The 22,167-nt window shown below is 41.4% G+C and overlaps 1 protein-coding gene across 3 annotated transcripts in view; it reads left to right on the top strand.

Annotated features, from left to right (window-relative positions):
• Positions 1-22,167, top strand: part of LOC139560546 (RNA-binding motif, single-stranded-interacting protein 2-like) — a 56,130-nt gene that overhangs the window by 25,813 nt on the left and 8,150 nt on the right. For all 3 annotated transcript variants that reach the window (XM_071377433.1, XM_071377423.1, XM_071377415.1), the window contains exons 3-5: positions 9,111-9,169; positions 9,531-9,622; positions 15,328-15,485. In XM_071377433.1, the coding sequence (XP_071233534.1) occupies positions 9,111-9,169; positions 9,531-9,622; positions 15,328-15,485 (309 nt within the window). The remainder of the gene's footprint in view (positions 1-9,110; positions 9,170-9,530; positions 9,623-15,327; positions 15,486-22,167) is intronic.

Below are 22,167 nucleotides of genomic sequence, written 5' to 3' on the forward strand. Positions count from 1 at the left end.
TTTGTAATCGGATTACGTCATTGATTACATGTAATCAGTTTCTCCCCAACCCTGCCCCCGGGAAACAACTTTATTCGCCCCAGTCCAAATTAAGAATTTGAATCAGTTTTTACCAAGTATGTATCTGTCCATTTGAAATGTGTGTGAAGAAAAAAACAGGGGATTAAACACAGATAAAAACAGAGAAGAAAATAAATAGAGGTTAACGGGAGGGAGGGAGGGAGGGAGGGAGGGAGGGAGGGAGGGAGGGAGGGAGGGGGAAAATCAAAACCCACACCCAACAAGTCACTGCATACAAACAACACACACACACACTTATACTGCTCTCTCCTGACAGAGCACCGGGGCTGAGTGTACACTGTAACCTGATCTCTCTCTCTCTCTCTCTCTCTCTCTCTCTCTCTCTCTCTCTCTCTCCACACACGCAGGTAAAGCACCCTTTCTTCAAATCCTAGAAGCGTTTCCCTATAGTTCCTCACTCCAGCAGTAGTGTAACAGTCACAGTCTCCTGTAGAATAAACCAGTGGAGTATTGCAGATAGATAACAAACTGGTTTGGCTGGTTTGTTCCAGGAATTATTTATTTCTGTAAACATATACTTAAGCTCCTGTCGAGTGGGAGAGAGGTTAGAGGACTCTATGATCATCTGGGCCATCAAAATACCTAGGATGCATCCCAAATGACATCATATTTGCTATATCAGGCCTTTAATTTCCCAGCGGCATGTACTACCTTGACCGCCACTGCCCCCTGGCCGTAATGCCCAAAAAAGGAAAGGAACGCAGGAAAACGCAGTTCCACAAAGCACAACGCAAATGCGAGTGGTTTCATATGACAGAGATTAAAATATCCTTTAGAAAGAGGGAAGATCTAAAGAAGCAACAACTTGCATGGGTTGTAAATATGACTAGGATTGTGTCTTTTGGCTGCTGAACAATGAAAGGAAGTTGAGAACATGAGAGAAATAACCCTACTTGTTTCAATGGTATATGAGGAAATGTTCAGAAAAGAATCCCCTTAACATTCCTATGGTCGGCATGCATCAAATTGACAAAAAGAATGTCCAGGTTTTAAACAATTTTGTTTCTGGTTAAATAGTAAAAAAACTGACTGCCTCCGTTCAGAGGCAAGGTGGCTGATTGTTGTGGTGCGCTACAGACACAGGCCCTTCTCTCTTATCTGAATGACAGAATCAAGCCTTTAGACATTAATATGAATTATCCTACATTATATTTGTCATACATGACTGGAGTTTAGCATATACAGTACCAGTCAACAGTTTGGACACACCTACTCATTCAAGGGTTTTTCTTTATTTTTGCTATTTTCTACATTGTAGAATAATAGTGAAGACATCAAAACTATGAAATATTACATATGAAATCATGTAGTAACCAAAAAAGGGTTAAACAAATCAAAATATATTTTAGATTCTTCAAAGTAGCTACCCTTTGCCTTGATGACAGCTTTGCACACTCTTGGCATTCTCTCAACCAGCTTCACCTGGAATTATTTTACAACAGTCTTGAAGGAGTTCCCACATACACTACCGGTCAAAAGTTTTAGAACACTTACTCATTCAAGGGTTTTTCTTTATTTTACAATTTTCGACATTGTCGAATAATAGTGTCAAGACTGAATAATCAAATCAAGACTGGTGAAGGAGAGTCAGGCGTGTTCTACTGATGCTGAAAGACAAATTCCAGATACAAATATTTTAGCATTATTATACAATAGATGGCCGTAATCACCGTCAGACACACTTGAATATCTTGACGTGTCATGTAATAATCAAGCGAAATGGAGTCTTTGTTTAGATATATATCTAAAGATCAACCATAATCCTAATCCATAGAGTTCTAGCAATACAAACCGATTATCATAGCTAGCTAAAGTTAACCAAAATTGTTTCAGTGTTAGCTAGTTAGCTAGCTTTAGCTTGCAATGAAAACAACTTTCTGCTAAAATTAGTCAAGTATAATATATGAAACTGTGGCTAGATTCTTACCCGTATACATGGATGAACGCTTCCCGGCAGACTGCAACCCCTTTCAGTAAATAAGACGTCCTGTATCATTTCCATTTAGTTTGTACAGCTTGCTTGGCCTGTTGTGTCAAGTCACTCTGGTTCATACTGACCGTGTGCAATGCCATAAGAATCAGATCTTTCTCCCTGTCGTTACGGATGCCACCGTTGCCCGAAAAAAAACTGCAGTAGAAAGGATTATCTACACATAACGAGCAGCTCATTTTATAGACAGAAGATGCTACACGGCAGACCAATCCGAAACTCATCTCTTGGCATGTCCAGTCTATTCAAGGGGTTCGGTGATCAGGTCCGAGTCCAAACAGTACTAGGGGATAGGCAGGCTCGAGGTCAGAACAGGCAGAGTGGTCAGGCAGGCGGATTCGGCGTTAGGACAGGCAAGGGTCAAAACCAGGAGGGCTAGGAAAAAGCAGAGACTGGGAAAAAATAGCACACTAGCGACTCCTGTGGCGGGCCAGGCGCAGTACACGCTGACACTGTCGCCAGGTGCATGGTGTTCCCTCCGACGCATTGGTGCTGCTGGCTTCCGGGTTAAGTGGGTATTGTGACAAGAAGCATTGTGGCTTGGTTGGGTTGTGTTTCGGAGGACGCACGGCTCTCGATCTTCTCCTCTCCCGAGTCCGTACGGGAGTTGCAGCGATGAGACAAGACTGTAATTACCAATTGGGGAGAAAAAGGGGTAAAAAAAATTATCATCGTTTTTTTAAAAGACTGTTACCATTCAGCAAGCCTGGAGATGAATGTGTTGTAGTGTTGAATGAACAATCAGGAAAGATGGATACATTAGGAACCATGGCCAGAAGCATCAAGGGCACACATAATGGGCACACACACACACACCATAACATCCAGCCCAGGCACCAGCAAACCACTCCATTCTACTATTACCTCATACCTTCTGAGGAAGTAGTGGGGGCTAATGGACTGGGTTTACAGGAGGTAGGGGGTCAGGCACGGGAGACTGGGACACAGAAACAACAATGTGGACACACACTGGGTGCATCCCAATTATTTATATTTATCTTAAAAGCGTTGTATTGGTGGAGGCATGGGCTAGTGAGAGTTTCCACCATATTTCCTTTCAAATTATTGAATGGAAGTATACAAGTGCACACTTTGGGAAGAAGAGATCATTTGGACGCAGACACATCCTCTGTTAGTAGGGACCAGTTTGGATGCATCCTGATCTCATTGTTTGGATAAGTGCACAGTGAGTGACCTAGAAATGATGAATACTTTTTTTACTGCTATAAAAACAGAATCAGGGACTTAACAGGGAAAAGACTGGAGATTGACATCAAGTTGGAGAGGGATGGGTGGATTTGTGTAATATGGGCTGGAGAAGGGGGTGTTGGTGGGGGTGGGGTGGGGGGGATTGACTGAGAAGAAGGCCAACCAGTGAGGGGAAACTTAATTGACTTGGAAAAGAATACCATGGCATGCTGGGAAAAGAATGCCACAGGCCTGTAAGTGGGTCAGAGTTGACGGCTAAGACTTTCTTCCCCCCTATCGTCCCCACCCTACCAACTACTCACACCCTTTACAACAACTGTTGATGAAGTGGAGGTATGAGGGAGGTCAGAGAGTTACCACCTCACAACCTTATTGTTCGACAGAATGTCTGAATTTATCAACAACAACACAAGCCATTTCTCTCTCTCTCACACACACACTTTATGTAACACTCTTGTAATGCTCTAATTCAAATGTCAGTTATGTTTGTTCTACAGTTTGATACGTGCTTATTGCAGCAGTGTATGGGATGAGGCATTCCAAGTCCATTCATGTAATATGAGGATATCAAAGGAGGAATGGAAATCTGGCTTTATGTGGATTAATGTATCCCCCCAAAATCAGAGCCTTTAACCATGCAATATAATTAATAGTAATATGATTTTCTTTACTTGCAGTATTGGCTATGTGTGGGTGTGCCTCTCTTCCTATCTGTTTGATCAACATATAGCTTTCCTATCAACAGCTGAGCCATGCTGCCTGTCACGTACAGTATACAGTAGGGTTTAAAAAGATAAATATATATATAATATATATATTTTACAATGACGGCCTACCCCGGCCAAATTCTCCCCTAACCCAGAAGACGCTGGGCCAATTGAGCGCCACCCTATGGGAATAGGATCTGGAAATAATAGCATATTGCACACCTTGAACAGTCCTCCACTGGCTTATCCACACTCATATGGTGGAGAGCCTACAGATGTAGGATATTAATTTGATCACCCTGTTGCAGGTTAACTTTCCTGCAATGCAGGACTTTTAAAACTTGTAGTGTACAGGATTGCTGTAACAAACTGGCTCAAATTAAGATCCTACAGCTGTCTGTTCACCAAGAAGTCGGTATTGAGTGTTTTTGTATGGTTGTGGACATATGGCTAAAGGTAAAAATTGCTCCCTATTCACAGATCTAGGATCAGATTCCCCCAACTACCAAGCCTTACCTTAACCAACAGAGGAATGAAAGAAAATCTGCCTCAGAGAGAGAGAGAGAGAGAGAGAGAGAGAGAGAGAGAGAGAGAGAGAGAGAGAGAGAGAGAGAGAGAGAGAGAGAGAGAGAGAGAGAGAGAGAGAGAGAGAGAGAGAGAGAGAGAGAGAGAGAGAGAGAGAGAGAGAGAGAGAGAGAGAGAGAGAGAGAGAGAGAGAGAGAGAGAGAGAGAGAGAGAGAGAGAGAGAGAGAGAGAGAGAGACTGCTCGGCCATCCTGACTTCTCTAAGGCGCTGCGTTCAGGTCGCATTCTCCCATGGAGGCGTGGCTTCCAATCCCACTTCTGATATTCATTTTATTTCTTATACCATTGTGATTTAAAGTTAATCCGCATACTACAACTCTACTAAGCAGTACTTTAACTTTCCTATTCTAGACTAGATTGCTGAACACTGTTTTATATTTTATTATGTGGGCTTTATTTATATTATTTTGTTCCAGTAGACATTTATGTTCTAATTTAAACTGTCAAATGTTGGCTTTCATTTTGGCTGCATGGTACATATATATCATATAATGTTATGTTTATTTTCTCATGAAACCACACAAATTATTAGTTTTAGACAACAATATACTTTTGCTCATGGGTGTGGGAAAGTATGCCCTTTTCTGGACAATATTTCTGTCCATTTCGGGGACCCTTCCTGGCACAAGAGCACCACCAGAAACAAAGGTTGTGTTATAGCCTATTTAACAAGAATCTATTTTTCTATACTATCAGATGGCTATACAGGACAGATGGTGTCTAATTACATATGTATATATATATATTCCATTTAGCAGACACTTTCATCCAAAGTGACTTACTGTCATGCCTGCATGCATTTTTACATATAGGTGGTCCTGGGAATTAAACCCACTATCCTGGCATTACAAGCCCCATATGCTACCTACTGAACTACAGAGGACCATGCATTCAGGCCTCTAAATTGCTCAAATGTAAGTTGCGTAGGCCTATGCTTGTTCATATTTGGTAGCCCCAGTGCACTTAGAAAAATACTCACCCAGATAATACATTGAATGGTAAAATTCTAGTTGTTCATATGGGTTTGGGAGCAAAGTTGCTACATTAGTATCTTTGTTTCGTGTCTGGTGGGACCTGGCTGTTGTTACATTTGTATCATTATCGGAGTGGCATGCATCGTGGCAAAGTCTTTGTGACATTTCACCTCACGTGTGAAATTGACGAGGAAATTCAGCAACTCTTGGAGAACAGTGGAAGTTGATCAATATTTTTCTATGTTGTTAAAGGTAAAACGAACTCATTAGCCTTCTTCTGGATTTTACAAATGAAAAATTACCGAAGCTTTTATACATTTTAAAATGACATACAGCTTGGCTATTGGTCAGATTTTTTGCAAGTTATTTACCAATTAAATCATGTTTTGACTTGTATTTCCATTCTGATTGGATCCTGAACACATCAAATCAAATCTTATTTGTCACATTCTCCGAACACGAGGTGTAGACCTTACTGTGAAATGCTTACTTACAAACCCTTAACCAACAATGCAGTTTTAAGAAAATAGTGTTATATTTACTAAATAAACTAAGGTAAAAAAAAAAAAGAAAAAAAAGTTACATCCTAAAATAACAATAATGAGGCTACCGGTACCAAGTCAATGTGCAAGGGTACAGGTTAGTTGAGGTAATAATGAGACTATAAGGAGTACCAGTACTGAGTCAATGTGCAGGGGTACAGGTTAGTTGAGGTCATTTGTACATGTAGGTAGGGGTAAAGTGACTATGCATAGATAATAAACAGCGAGTAGTAGCAATGTAAAAACAAAGAGGGGGGGGTCAATGCAAATAGTCCGGGTGGCCATTTGATTAATTGTTCAGCAATTAAGGATGGGGGCATTTTGAAATATATAAAAGCCTTTTTCATTTTGCCGCCTGCAATATTAAAACCTGATGAAGCATGGGCTAGTTTATATTTTTAACAATAGGCTAAAGAACCCCATTTATCAGCTTCCACTGCCCTCCAAGAGTTTCTGAATTTCCTCTTCACTTCAGTTTGCTCCTCAATTCATGAACCTTATTGCTCATAGTAGAGCGAGGTAGCGCCAGTGTCCACTGCCCTTTGCACCTCACATGTGCGAACCATGAACACACCGGGCAAGTCTGATAAGGCTGGTTATCTACTCAAAATAAAAGTCCTGCACATGCGCCATATGTGAACAAAAAATGTAGAACTTGTGGAGGTCATTTATTTTGACATGAGGTAAGCAGAAAGGAAGTGGGTCTGTTTAATTAATAATACGATCCTTTAGATATTCTGTCTCGAATTCCTTCTGTCACTCCTTGACAAGAGTCACTAGAGACTCAAAGACAGAAGAGGGTAGAACACATGTCATACTTTGCTTGTTAGGCAGTGTAATAAAGGTTCATATATACAGTGGGGAGAACAAGTATTTGATACACTGCCGATTTTGCAGGTTTTCCTACTTACAAAGCATGTAGAGGTCTGTAATTTTTATCATAGGTACACTTCAACTGTGAGAGACGGAATCTAAAACAAAAATCCAGAAAATCACATTGTATGATTTTTAAATAATTAATTTGCATTTTATTGCATGACATAAGTATTTGATCACCTACCAACCAGTAAGAATTCCGGCGCTCACAGACCTGTTAGTTTTTCTTTAAGAAGCCCTCCTGTTCTCCACTCATTACCTGTATTAACTGCACCTGTTTGAACTCGTTACCTGTATAAAAGACACCTGTCCACACACAATCAAACAGATTCCAACCTCTCCACAATGGCCAAGACCAGAGAGCTGTGTAAGGACATCAGGGATAAAATTGTAGACCTGCACAAGGCTGGGATGGGCTACAGGACAATAGGCAAGCAGCTTGGTGAGAAGGAAACAACTGTTGGCGCAATTATTAGAAAATGGAAGAAGTTCAAGATGACGGTCAATCACCCTCGGTCTGGGGCTCCGTGCAAGATTTCACCTCGTGGGGCATCAATGATCATGAGGAAGGTGAGGGATCAGCCCAGAACTACACGGCAGGACCTGGTCAATGACCTGAAGAGAGCTGGGACCACAGTCTCAAAGAAAACCATTAGTAACACACTACGCCGTCATGGATTAAAATCCTGCAGCGCACGCAAGGTCCCCCTGCTTAAGCCAGTGCATGTCCAGGCCTGTCTGAAGTTTGCCAATGACCATCTGGATGATCCAGAGGAGGAATGGGAGAAGGTCATGTGGTCTGATGAGACAAAAATAGAGCTTTTTGGTCTAACTCCACTCGCCGTGTTTGGAGGAAGAAGAAGTATGAGTACAACCCCAAGAACACCATCCCAACCGTGAAGCATGGAGGTGGAAACATCATTCTTTGGGGATGCTTTTCTGCAAAGGGGACAGGACGACTGCACCGTATTGAGGGGAGGATGGATGGGGCCATGTATCGCGAGATCTTGGCCAACAACCTCCTTCCCTCAGTAAGAGCATTGAAGATGGGTCGTGGCTGGGTCTTCCAGCATGACAACGACACGAAGCACACAGCCATGGCAACTAAGGAGTGGCTCCGTAAGAAGCATCTCAAGGTCCTGGAGTGGCCTAGCCAGTCTCCAGACCTGAACCCAATATAAAATCTTTGGAGGGAGCTGAAAGTCCGTATTGCCCAGCGACAGCCCCGAAACCTGAAGGATCTGGAGAAGATCTGTAGGGAGGAGTGGGCCAAAATCCCTGCTGCAGTGTGTGCAAACCTAGTCAAGAACTACAGGAAACGTATGATCTCTGTAATTGCAAACAAAGGTTTCTGTACCAAATATTAAGTTCTGCTTTTCTGATGTATCAAATACTTATGTCATGCAATAAAATGCAAATTAATTACTTAAAAATCATACAATGTGATTTTCTGGATTTTTGTTTTAGATTCCGTCTCTCATAGTTGAAGTGTACCTATGATAAAAATTACAGACCTCTACATGCTTTGTAAGTAGGAAAACCTGCAAAATCGGCAGTGTATCAAATACTTGTTCTCCCCACTGTATATATAAGGACCAACCGTCCTGCCCAGCTCCACAGTAAGTTGAAATGGAATTGTACTTAACTTCTGGCTTCCCACTGACTGTTTTTGTGCAACCCAATACACTTGAAAGCAACTGCATTGCTAAAAGCACCTGTGTGTGTGTATTTTGAGGAATCAGAGCGAACAGGCAGGGATAAAGACAAGCCCAGAACAAATTGTTTTTGGCCCTGGGGCTCTTTCTCCTGCCAGCTGAAAACAACACCAGGGAACACGGTTACTGTACACCCCCTCCATCACCCCTCCACCTCTCAACCCCACAGACAAAGAGGAGGAGGGGTGAGAGAACAGACAGGTGTGTTTCTGCACCAGTAGAGATCACACTAAATAAGCACAATTGAGTCGAAGAGCGTGTATGGTTCAGGTTTACACCTTAACCACAGCCTTGGGAATGGGTGTGTGCGTGCATGTATGTGTGTGTGTAATTACTCAGCCGAAGGAAGTGTAGAGAGCTTCCACGAAATATCCGATAGTCACCTTCTCTGCACATGATCTGATGTCATGTTTTTGTGTTTTGGTTTTGAAGATATGGGAAGATTGTGTCCACGAAGGCAATCCTGGACAAAACCACCAACAAGTGCAAAGGTGAGAGTTCAGAGTTCAACAGGTTGTTTGGTTCATGACACAGATGCCACTGACATTTAACCTGGAGAGATCGTAGTGTTGTGTTGTCTCCTTAAACAATATCATGGACTTATGGACTTCAAAACTTGATCACAGCTGTATTGTACAATATTAGACTGTATTAGGCTATATGAAATATATATTTTTTATTAGTCTGGTTACAGATGCACTAAGCTCTTGTAATTTCACGGAATGTCTTTAGACCTCAAGAACCTGTAGTTTATCTAACAACCATTTTGAATGCCAAATTCATTCATCAATCATGAAAACGATGTACACATTCATGACTGTAAGGAAATGTGTGTGTATATGTGTTGTGTAGGCTATGGCTTCGTGGACTTCGACAGTCCGGGAGCGGCCCAGAAAGCGGTGAGCGCCCTGAAGTCCAGTGGAGTCCAGGCTCAGATGGCCAAGGTAAGACACTCATTTAAATCAACTCCACACACTCTTCATATTCACAGATACACATGATCTATTATTATATTATTTTGTATTATGAGATCAATCACATCTACTTCAATGTGACTCTTTACAATTCTGCTAGACTCCTTCCTCCCTCACTTTCTTTATTTTATTGCCAAATGTTCCAAGAAACTCAACTTTCAAAGAATTTCTCTCAGATTGGATGATGGATTTCCTTTGATTTGATGATGAATTGACAGCTAGTCCAGCCAAGTTGGTGTCTATATTGAACCACAAAAAGCATAGACATTCCTATAATGCAGTGTACATGCAAACACACTCCCTCCTACATTCTCAGTGGTATCAAATGTGAGCTCTTTTACTGTATGTTGTTATGGCTTGATTGGCAGTAAGTGCCCTCTTGGCACTGTCTCAAGACAAACTGCCATAGGTTATGGAGAGGTGTGTTTACCTTCATTAGCTGGCAGTTGACTGGCAGGCAGAGAGGGAGGTTGAAGAGGTCACAGGATTAGACAGGCAGTCTGTCAGATGACATGGAACTGGTCGTTTCTCCTCCTCTTCCCTCTCTTCCTCTTCTCTCCGCTTCACCTCTTTTCTCCCATCTCCCTCTGCCCCTTTTCATCTCCCATACCTTTCCTCTCTCTCACATATCCTTCTCCCTCCTTCTCTCTCCCCTTCCTTCTTTTAGTATCTCAACCTCCTTTCCCTCAACCTCTTCACTACCCCGCCCATCTGTCCCTCTCTCCCTACTCCTCTCTCTTCTTCCTTTACCTGCCCCACCCACCTATCCCTTTCTCTCCCTCCTCCTCTGTCTGGCTGGCTGTATGTGTCCTGCTAAGCGGCCCCTGCTGTGGGCCTTGTTATGAGCTCTTTGTGTGGGTGTCTGCAGTCAAAGGGGCTGTTGTGGGCCCATTAAGCTGATCCCTCTGTGCCTCTCAGGCCCCCCATTGAGAGGGCCCTGGGGAGTGTGCCACCGCACCCGCCGTCAATGGGCCGGGGACAATGAGCTGCCCTGTGCCTGCATGGGTTAGTGTCTGGGCACGGGGCATTCGCTATATGCCTTCATTCACTCCGCTCCAGCCATGCTCTCAGTCCACACCCAAACAACGGGGCCCAAGTCACTTCACTACTACAGATGGAATGAATTCACTCACTTCAGAATTAAGACAGACGAGCCATTGCAACTGAACATCAGGGTCCACCAAATCACTCCTGCTACCCAGATATTGTATCCAAATACTCACTGTATTAGAACACAAGGGCCTAACTTACCCAAACAGTATAACTGAGGAGTTGGTAGTGGACAAAACAGAGGAGAGTGCCCTGTTAAAATACCATTTGGACCTGTGAGCTATGGTGAGCTTTTCTGCATCATGGCCTGGCCTTCTGACCTGGGCTTAGGTCATCAGGTTATCCAGGTATAACTCTCTGGCACTGGCGACAACAGGATTTGTGCATTCCTGATTTAAAACTGTTTTTTAAAATCAGAAACTGAAATCAAATACTATGGCATTAGGTTAGGTTCTTTCCTTGTACTTCCACTGAATGTTGGTCATGTTGTTGTCATGTTTCCATTGCGTTGACTCTTTAAAAGTGTGGGCCATGCTGAGCGTTATCATAACTCCCAGCCAGTCAGTCGTCTCTACAGAGGAGTGTCTTTGGCTATGGGCTGGCTGGCTACGGACAGGGAAACAATGGAAAGGGATAGAAATAGACTGCTTTTTACTTCTGAGAGCCTCACACACCACCTGCCTGGTACATAGACACACGCGCGCACACACACGCACACACAAGAACAACACCTCGACAGACTGGCTTGACCAGGACCTGCACTGTAAAACATTTATTGTAAAATGTACAGTAACTTACTGGTAGTAATTTGCCAGTAAGTTACTGTAATTAATTTTACAGTACAGATACTCTAATCCTTTTTACAGTTCCAAAAATGTTACCGTAATCTAATTTCCAGTATCAAGTCAGTTACTGTAATCTAATTTACAGTACCAGTTACAATTACAGCATATTACTGTAATTACCCAGTGACATATTTCCCAGTGTTCTTTGCAAGTTTTTATTTTTACATTTTACATTTTGGTCAATTAGCTGGCACTCTTGTCCTTAGCAACTTACAGTCAGTGCATTCAACCAAGGTTGATAAAAGAAAACACATCACAGTCATAGCAGGTAAAAAGCTTCTGTAACCGTTGTTGAAAATGTTGTACTTATGGTCAAACTTTTTTTTTTTTTTTTTTATTAGAACAAAATATATTATGATATATCTCTGACTATCTCTGGGTATTGCCAATAGACTACTGAGATATTCAAGGGTTGTGTGTTACCAGGGGAGAGAGAGAAAGAGAGAGCAATGAAGAGATTCAATTTAACTTGTGGTTGGGTGTGGTCCCAACATCATTTGAGCATCTGCGTCAGAGGAGCCTTTTAAAAATGTTGGCCCCGCATGCAGAACAGGATTAGATGGACAAATTGAGTTATAAACAAAGGGTCAAACAAAGCCTTGTTCTGTTCTGACCCTTTATCACAGAAGGTTGCCTCAGTCAGTCATATCTATACGACTGCTCACAGTGCCACTAAGTTGCATAACAAGGAAGTGTCTCCTTAACCACCCATGTGGTTTAAATCCCAGAAATTGGCCTTTCCCTCTTGACACGTTGAATCCTGGTTAAGGAGCTAAATCACGTGGGAGGCCAGGCTACTCAGAGTGGCAATGAGACATGTTTCAGGCTGCTGTGTGTTCCCAGGCGAAGGGAAAAAAAACTACATTCCAATATGTTTAACGTCACGTAAAAAGTTTTTAAAATAAATGTAGATACATTTACATCTTTCCTCAAAAGCATGTAATGCCTTTAAATGTGTACGAACTGTCAAAATGCTGAATTTTGGCACTTTAGCAAGCCTCTGTGTAAAAACAGATTTATTGAAAATTAGATTTATTGAATTATCCATGTGTTCTATATTAAAGGATACATCATTTTTTATTTTTTATTTAACCTTTATTTAACTAGGCAAGTCAGTTAAGAACAAATTCGTATTTACAATGACGGCCTACCAAAAGGAAAAAGGCAAAAGAAATCCAGACCAAAGGACAGATTTCGACCGGTCTAATGTCCATTGCTTGTGTTTCTTGCCCAAGCAAGTCTCTTCTTATTATTGGTGTCCTTTAGTAGTGTTTTTTTGTTGCAACAATTCGACCATGAAAGCTTGATTTATGCAGTCTCCCCTGAACAGATGATGTTGAGATGTGTCTGTTACTTGAACTCTGTGAAGCATTTATTTGGGCTGCAATTTCTGAGGCTGGTAACTCTAATGATCTTATCCTCTGCAGCAGAGGTAACTCTGGGTCTTCCTTTCCTGTAGCGGTCCTCATGAGAGCCAGTTTCATCATAGCGCTTGATGGTTTTTGCGACTGCACTTGAAGAAACTTTCAAAGTTCTTGAAATGTTCAATATTGACTGGCTTTCATGTCTTAAAGTAATGATGGACTGTCGTTTCTCTTTGCTTATTTGAGCTGTTCTTGCCATAATATGGAATTGGTCTTTTACCAAATAGGGCTATCTTCTGTATACCACCTCTACCTTGTCACAACACAACTGATTGGCTCAGACGCACTAAGGAAATAAAACAAGGAACACCTGTTCATTGAAATGGATTCCAGGTGACTACCTCATGAAGCTGGTTGAGAGAATGCCAAGCGAGTGCAAAGCTGTCATCAAGGCAAAGGTTGGCTACTTTGAAGAAACTCAAGAGCAGCTAACCGATCGCTGCAGCTGTACATAGTCCATCTGTAAATAGCCCACCCAATCTACCTACCTCATCCCCATATTGTTTTTATTTACTTTTCTGTTCTTTTGCACACCAGTATCTCTACTTGCACATCATCATCTGCTCGTTTATCACTCCAGTGTTAATCTGCTAAATTGTAATTACTTCGCTACTATGGCCTATTTATTGCCTACCTCCTCACGCCATTTGCACACACTGTATATAGACTTTCTTTTTTCTATTGTGTTATTGACTGTACACTTGTTTATTCCATGTGTAACTCTGTGTTGTTGTTTGTGTCGCACTGCTTTGCTTTATCTTGGCCAGGTCGCAGTTGTAAATGAGAACTTGTTTTCAACTAGCTTGCCTGGTTAAATAAAGGTGAAAAAATAAATAAAATAAAATAATATAAAAAATATTTTGATTTGTTTAACACTTTTGGCTACTACATGATTCCATATGTGTTATTTCATAGTTTTGATGTCTTCACTATTATTCTACAATGTAAAAATAAGGAAAATCCCTTGAATGAGTAGGTATGTCCAAACTTTTGACTGGTACTGTATTTAAAATGTATTTTTTCACCGTATGGCTTGACATGCTTCAGTGCCATAAATCCACCCAGGAATTCCTTATTGTCAGATCAACAGAGTGACATGGTCACCTAGCTCAACTCCTAATCAACCCCCTGTGAAACTGAGTGTTCGTCCCAAATAGCACTCTATTCCCTATATAGTGCCAGGGCCCTGGTCAAAAGTAGTGCACTACATAGGGAATAGGGTGCCATTTGGGACGAAAATTGAAGCTCCAGTAGGCAGCTACCTGTGTCCTACCACTCTCCTGTCTGACTTGGTATCAAGCTGACTCTTTGCTTATGGTTCAACAGAGATACGTGTGGAATTACAGGTCTGTTGCTTGAACCTGTATATTTGGAGGGAGATGGAGTGAACAGTGGGATGTAGTGTAGTCATACAGTTTGGTGTCACTGGTGTGGGTGGTGTTTTTGACTGGTGATGACGATGTGTGCGTGAAACTGGAATTTAGACTTGACTAGACTGAAACGCTAGCTTTAAACACTCTAAAAATAAGCCCATATCCTCTCTATTACTCCCTGCCTGGGGCATGGACCTGGTAACCTGGTATTCACTATCACATTTCATAACAAGTTGTTCTTCCCTTGTGGTCTCTCAAACGTTGCATAAAAGTGATTTGTGATAGAGAAGAGACTGTGGGATAGACTGTATCAGGAGAGAGAGAGAGAGACTAGTGAATGAGATGGAGAAAAAAGGGAGGACTCCCATGGGAGAGAGTTCAACCCGTGATGGAAGGACAACTCCTATGAACAAACACACTTCTCTTCCCCATCATCCACTCCTCCCCCTTCGTCTTTCCTTCCTCCTGAGTGCTCCTGCCCTTTCTCCTCTCCCCTATGTTTGTTGAAGCTCCCTCTTCCGCCCCCCTCCTCCCTCTGTTTGGCCCAGCCCCTACTTGCCTGGTTGCCAAGCTCCTGTTGCTGTGCGAACTCTTAACTTCACGCCTGGTTTCCTGCCTGTTTCTACAGTCACACAAGGTTTCACTTTTGAGCCCTGGAATCAGAATCGTCTCGCATTCCTCTTCCTTTTATTCATTCTTCTGTTTTGGGCTGTTTCTCAGTCATTCCACATTTCCACATACTTTTTCTCTGTTATAATGCTTACATTTTCCAGCAGTTCTATGTGTTTTTAAGAGGTGAAAAGCACTCACATACAACCCACATTCAGTCCAAAAACCATTGGCAATGCATACTGTATGAACTTGTTATATCTTATATCTTTCATAACCATTACATCACAAAAATGTCAACTAGATTTTAAACAGTGAATGTAAACCCTCTTTGTTTGTGATTACACTGATTTATGTGTGTTTCTCTTATGCAGCAACAGGAGCAGGACCCCACCAACCTGTACATCTCCAACCTGCCTGTGTCCATGGATGAGCAGGAACTGGAGAGCATGCTCAAGTCCTTCGGCCAAGTCATCTCCACACGCATCCTCCGCGACGCCATCGGGACCAGCCGCGGCGTGGGTTTCGCCAGGTACTTTATAGCAATAGCATGCTACACACTACTGGCCCTATTCCCATTTAGGAAATTACGCTTTTTTTTACTCACGCCTTTCCTATGCACTTCTCAGTAGTTGGAATTCAGACTTACCTTATGAAGGTGCGTGACAGGCTTTGCAGGCGTGGTTGCTTGCATAAATGTAATTCAACTGCTGAAAACCCTCCCGCTTGCTGGCCAACAAACTTTCTTGTGAGGTTTTCATTCAATAGGGTTTTCAGTACATTTATCTTAAGCCATCCCTTTAAATACAGTGTACCTTTTAGTTAGAATTTTTCGACAGACTATAGAATATATCAAGAGAAAAGGTTCAGAATATTAGGTATTAATGAAAGAAAGCCATGTAAATATATGCATATTCGACTCCGTTTCAGCTCCCTTTGGTAGATCATGTAGGGTCAGGAAAGTATTTATGAATCATGAAAAAACAGTTGGAGAGCCATTACGCACGAAAGAAAAGTGGTTTGAATCATTCTGAAAATTACCACATTCAGTTCTTTAACCCATGGTAATGTTGGAAGATTAGTGTATATAGAATTATAATAGGGAGAGTAGTGTACAATAGTAGGCTATACCATAATATATTGCCTGCACTAACCATTGAACTGTGTGACACAGCCATGTATTGCGCCATGCGTCGGGTTCAAACTGTTATGGCTTGGTCTGCGCTCTGCTCCATAACGATTGAGTTAGCCTACATGTCTTTTTTTATATTATCAACTGTTACTAATGATCATCCGCAACTAGGGCTTTGGCGGTCACGAAATATCGTCAGCTGGTGATTGTCAAGCAAATAACTGTCAGTCTCACTGTAATTCACCGTTAATTAACATAAACACATTTAGCATCTCCTTGCTTCCACACATGCAGACCTTTGGAACATCTACATTTTAAAAGTCTAATAAATCCATGTAATATAGCCTACACCTTCACAATAAATCCATTACTTATTTTAGACAGGTCTAAAGAAACATGATATAAAGAAAATGTAGTTCATTTCAGAAGAACAGAATAGCATACTCTGAGTTGTCCTTATGTTAGGTCCTGATGTGGCTATGCCAAATGGCTGTGGGCTACAATAGTTCAGTTAGCAGACAAGATTGCTTAGATTTCCGTGGTATTATTTTATATTATTTTATAGTATGAAGAATACAATTGAACTAACTTGCTGACCAGACCGCATGCGTCCGTGTGCACCATCGTGCACATGTTGATTTTGTCCCCACACACCAGACACGATCAGGACACACAGGTTGAAATATCAAAACAAACTCTTAATCAACTATATTAATTTGGGACAGGTTGAAAATCATTAAACGTTTATGGCTATTTAGCTAGCTAGCTTGCTGTTGCTAGCTAATTTGTCCTGGGATATAAACATTGGGTTGTTATTTTACCTGAAATACACAAGGTCTTCTACTCTGACAATTAATCCACAGATAAAAGGGTAAAAGTTTGTTTTCTAGTAATCTCTCCTCCTTCAGACTTCTTCTTCTTTGGACTTTGTATGGCGGTTGGCAACCAACTTTAAGGTGCATTACCACCACCAACTAGACTGGAGTGTGGACCTCAGTTCATCTTTCAATCACCCACGTGGGTATATGCTCCTAAAAACCAATGAGGAGATGAACCAAGTTATATTTTAGTGCCTGACTACGCAGATGCTCGTTGATGTGCGCGATTTTGCAACGCTCGCACACGCGACCCGAGCGGTATAGTCAGCATGTAAGCTGAATAAAGTAGAAAGGATATTTTCTCCAAAAGGATTTGAGGGAGTGTGCACATGCGGTTATTCTATGTTGAGCAGTTAACAAAGAAATAGGTATTCCTATATGCTTAATTTAGAGTTATTAATGTAACTTTAGTTATTCTACAAACATTGGGCTATATGTTTTGATTTTTAATACATTGTAAGGCTGCATGATGTGACTCTAATGATTATTTGAAAGGCACGAGCTCCGCTTAGTTTTTTTCACAGGCTGTACACACTACATCAGTCACTCATTCACAATTTGACAAGCACTTGATAATTTCACGGCAGCATTCCCTTTGTGTGGCCGTAATGCACCCTAAAAAAATCCATGCCTTTTGCGGCCAGTGGCCGTTGAGCGCTTCTCCCTTTGTGCTGCGTGCTCCATCACGTGATCGGGTCTTTCGCACAGGATACAAGTAAAGACAGACAGATCTGGTACGCAGCGGCGCGCGTCCTTATCCAATTCCAAGGTGCATATTGAAGATATTGGAAGTCCTTTTCGTCAGCCAACAATATGAGTAGGCTTAACGAACAAAGTACATAGTACAAAGGTCAACCTATTCTATTCTGTGCGATAAATAAATATTCCAAACATAGTCTGGGACAGTTGTGGGATGAGAGAGATCCCAAATGAATACAACCACTAGCATCAACAACAACTTTTTTGCGCAATGAGCCTGACGCAACAGATCAGAACGTTTAGCTTAAAATGTTGGTAAACTATTAGGCAATTTCTTCACATTATAAGCACAGCGATGTACACATGGTAGTAGGCTTTAAGCGCACATTTTCTATCAGCGGAAAACACCATTATCAAAAGTGACCGCAAATGCAATTATGCATGTAATATTTTTATTATAAAGGTGCATTGTTATGGTAAAAATGATCTTCCCCAAACGTGAAACTCAAGAGCTGCTTTTATATGCCAGTTAGGCTCCACAACCCTTGTAAAGCGGATTCATGTGCTTAAATTTAGGAAGTTATTTAGCCACCTTAGTTGTGATACAAACCTTATTAAAACATATAGGCCTATGGGCTAGGCTACATGAGGTGTGAGACTATGATTAGAAAAAGTCGTAAAAAAAGGCATTGTTTCTTATGCTTGGCATCATTCACAAGTGATAATATATAATTCACAAGTGATAGGCTAATGTTGTCACCCATCAGACTATTCTTGATTTAATCTTTACACATACTATTTAATATATGTATGAAATTTGTTTTGATTTAGAACGGACCATTATCATGCACCTGTATCGAAACTGGGGCAGCGGAATAAATACATGTCATCTATGCACTTAAATAGCGAATGGAGGACGCTTTTCCCCTTGGTTTATTTTCATGCCAGCCAGGTAGGCTATAATCCTGTTGTAAATATAAGCAATGTGCTTAATAGTAGGAAAGTTGAGAAATAAATATAGTAGGCCTAGCCTATAGAAAGCTGATGGGATCCTCTTTTTAATAGAAGCCATCACTCTGTTTCTCCGCAATTGCCTAGCCTATTGAAATGTTGTGCAACATGAGCTCATGGGCTCTCATGAAGTGTTTGATTAGATTTTCGAATACATTTGCATTGATGCCAGAGTGATTTGAGGGACAATAGAGTGCTGAGTACCAGGCAGTAAGCAAGTTTGGTAGGTTACTAATAACCAGCAGCATCAGAGCTTGGAAAAGCCTAATTACTGTGACTAAACGGTAACGTGGAATTTGACTGCCTTCATGACGCATGACCGCCAGTACTGCAACAGCCCTATCCGCAACAACCACATGGCCGTGACTGCGTTTACAGAGCAAGCAAATGAAGGTAAACGGAACAATGGAATTAAATTGAATGATAATCTAGGCTATACCAACTGAAGGGAACTAACAGTAAATTGGCAGTTGAATATGTGTTGTTATTAGGCCCACTGACGATCGATACTGATAGTGGCTAATATTTAACATGATAGAAATAGGAAACAGAGGGAGTCGGGGAGCCTTTAATAATAAGACCTTTGAGACTGCCCATCCCTGCAATTAAAACGCTATACAATTTAAATTATGCATAATCGCAAAGCATTTCATATAGTTTACCTTGCGAAAGTCGATCTGTTGATATGCTTCAGTTTAGAGGGTCATGGCAGATCATTGCGGAGCGGTCTTCATTTTTCATGCTGCAGGTGGGAGCGGGTGGTCAGACAGATGACTTTGGGATGCTTTGCTGTCCCCCAGATTATTTGAAAACGGTAGACTTTCTGCTTTGTATGCGTTAGCCTAGGCCTACCTATTGTATTAAAAGCACAACTTTGACACATTATTCACATTCCGAATTCACTGCTTCAACTTCAGTAACTTTCCTCTCCTGGTTGGGGCGTGTGAGATCAAGTGTGCCTAGTATACAGTATTTGGGGTCTCATTGAAATAGAGTAAGTTGCCTATGCATGGGCGGAGAATCACTGGCAGTTATCTTTTCAAGGAAATGTACTTCCTAACTATGATTAGGCTATAGTTTACTACATTGCCTAGAAATAAATATTGATCATCGTTATTTGTCTCCGTCTGAAAATCATCCCACTCCTTAAAGGTAGGGTATAAAAATATCTCAAGAGAAAGTGCACGTTTCCAACTCTCTTCAAACTACACCTAGCATATTGGTTGATATAGCCCAGTAATACCGATAGCTTAATATAATGAGCCATGTGAGAATCAATGGTCATTTACCCTAAGCTATTTGGGCGGGTGTGGTATGAAAAGCTGCGGGAGCAGGGTGAAGAAATCTGTCCCGTGCAGACATATTCATGGTTTCCTGGCACGTAAAAGGTGATGGAATTATTAGGGAATTAAGAATTAAGGTCAGAATACGACGTATTTGTAGACACACCTCCGTCACAGCAAAAAAAACAACAGACATTGAATATCCCTTTGAGCATGGTGAAGTCATTAATTACACTTTGGATGTTATAGCAATACACCAGGTCACTACAAAGATACAGGTTTCCTTCCTAACTCAGTTGCCGGAGAGGAAGGAAATGATGATGACTTTAATGGTGACTTTAAACAGCTACAGACAGTGATAGGAGAAAACTGAGGATGGATCAACAACATTGTAGTTACTCCACAATACCAACCTAAATGACAGAGAGAAAAGAAGGAAGCCTGTACAGAATAAAAATATTCCAAAACATGCATCCTGTTTGCAATAAGGCACTAAGGTAAAACGGCAAAAACATTTGCAAGAAATTAACTTTATGTCCTAAATCCAAAGCGCTATGTTTGAGGCAAATCCAACACAACACATCACTGAGTACCGCTCATCATATTTTTAAGCATGGTGGTAGCTGCATCACATTATGGGTATGCTTGTCATTGGCAAGGACAAGTGAGTTTTTTTTAGGATAAAAAGAAAAGGAATAGAGCTAAGCACAGGCAAAATCCTAGAAGAAAACCTGGTTCAGTCTACTTTCCAACAGACACTGGGAGACAAATTCACCTTTCAGCAGGACAATAATCAAAAACCCAAGGTCAAATATACACTGGATTTTATTGTTCCTGAGTGGCCTAATTACAGTTTGGACTTAAATCGGCAATACTTGAAAATGGCTGTCTGGCAATGATCAACAACCAACTTGACAGCGATAAAAATATATTTTTAAGAATAATGTGCAAATATTGTACAATCCAGGTGTGCAAAGCTCTTAAAGACTTACCCAGAAAGACTTACAGCTGTAATCGCCACCAAAGGTGATTCTAACATGTATTGACTCAGGGGGTTGAATACTCTAATCAAGAGATATTAAATCAAATCAAAATCAAATCAAATGTATTTATTTAGCCCTTCTTACATCAGCTGATATCTCAAAGTGCTGTACAGAAACCCAGCCTAAAACCCCAAACAGCAAGCAATGCAGGTGTAGAAGCACGGTGGCTAGGAAAAACTCCCTAGAAAGGCCAAAATCTAGGAAGAAACCTAGAGAGGAACCAGGCTATGAGGGGTGGCCAGTCCTCTTCTGGCTGTGCCGGGTGGAGATTATAACAGAACATGGCCAAGATGTTCAAATGTTCATAAATGACCAGCATGGTCAAATAATAATAATCACAGTAGTTGTCGAGGGTGCAACAAGTCAGCACCTCAGGAGTAAATGTCAGTTGGCTTTTCATAGCGGATCATTCAGAGTATCTCTACCGCTCCTGCTGTCTCTAGAGAGTTGAAAACAGCAGGTCTGGGACAGGTAGCACGTCCGGTGAACAGATCAGAGTTCCATAGCCGCAGGCAGAACAGTTGAAACTGGAGCAGCAGCACGGCCAGGTGGACTGGGGACAGCAAGGAGTCATCATGCCAGGTAGTCCTGAGGCATGGTCCTAGGGCTCAGGTCCTCCGAGAGAGGGAAAGATAGAAAGAGAGAATTAGAGCGAGCATATTTAATTCACACAGGACATATTAGTGTTTTTTTGTAGTTCGTTGACAATTAAATCCCTTTGAATCCCTCTTTGTAACAAAACAAAATGTGGGAAAAGTTGAGGGGTGTGCAAACTTTCTGAAGGCACCGTACGCATAGAGAGAAAAGTGCATAAAAAGGAAATTATGTTTGATTTATGCATGCTTAACTCGTGTCGGAATTGGGCCCTACATGCTACACCAGCAGCAGCTTTAGCAACATGCTACATGCTACACCAATAGCTACATGCTACACCAGCAGCTATACTAAAGCTACATGCTAAAGCTTAATGCTACATTAGGGTCGTTCAATGAAATGAGTACACAAATATAGCGTTTTAAAAACCTGTTAAATTAAGTGCCCTTTAGTATAGACCACTTTAGTATAGAAAATTCTATAAATACGATTTTTTTTATATGAAAACGACTTGCTAGTGCTAATGACCCTCGATGACTTCTAGGAAGATTTAAGCCCATTTAACCACAACAGT

The sequence above is a fragment of the Salvelinus alpinus genome, chromosome 2 (genome assembly GCF_045679555.1).
Source record: "Salvelinus alpinus chromosome 2, SLU_Salpinus.1, whole genome shotgun sequence".
In the NCBI taxonomy this organism is placed as follows: domain Eukaryota; kingdom Metazoa; phylum Chordata; class Actinopteri; order Salmoniformes; family Salmonidae; genus Salvelinus; species Salvelinus alpinus.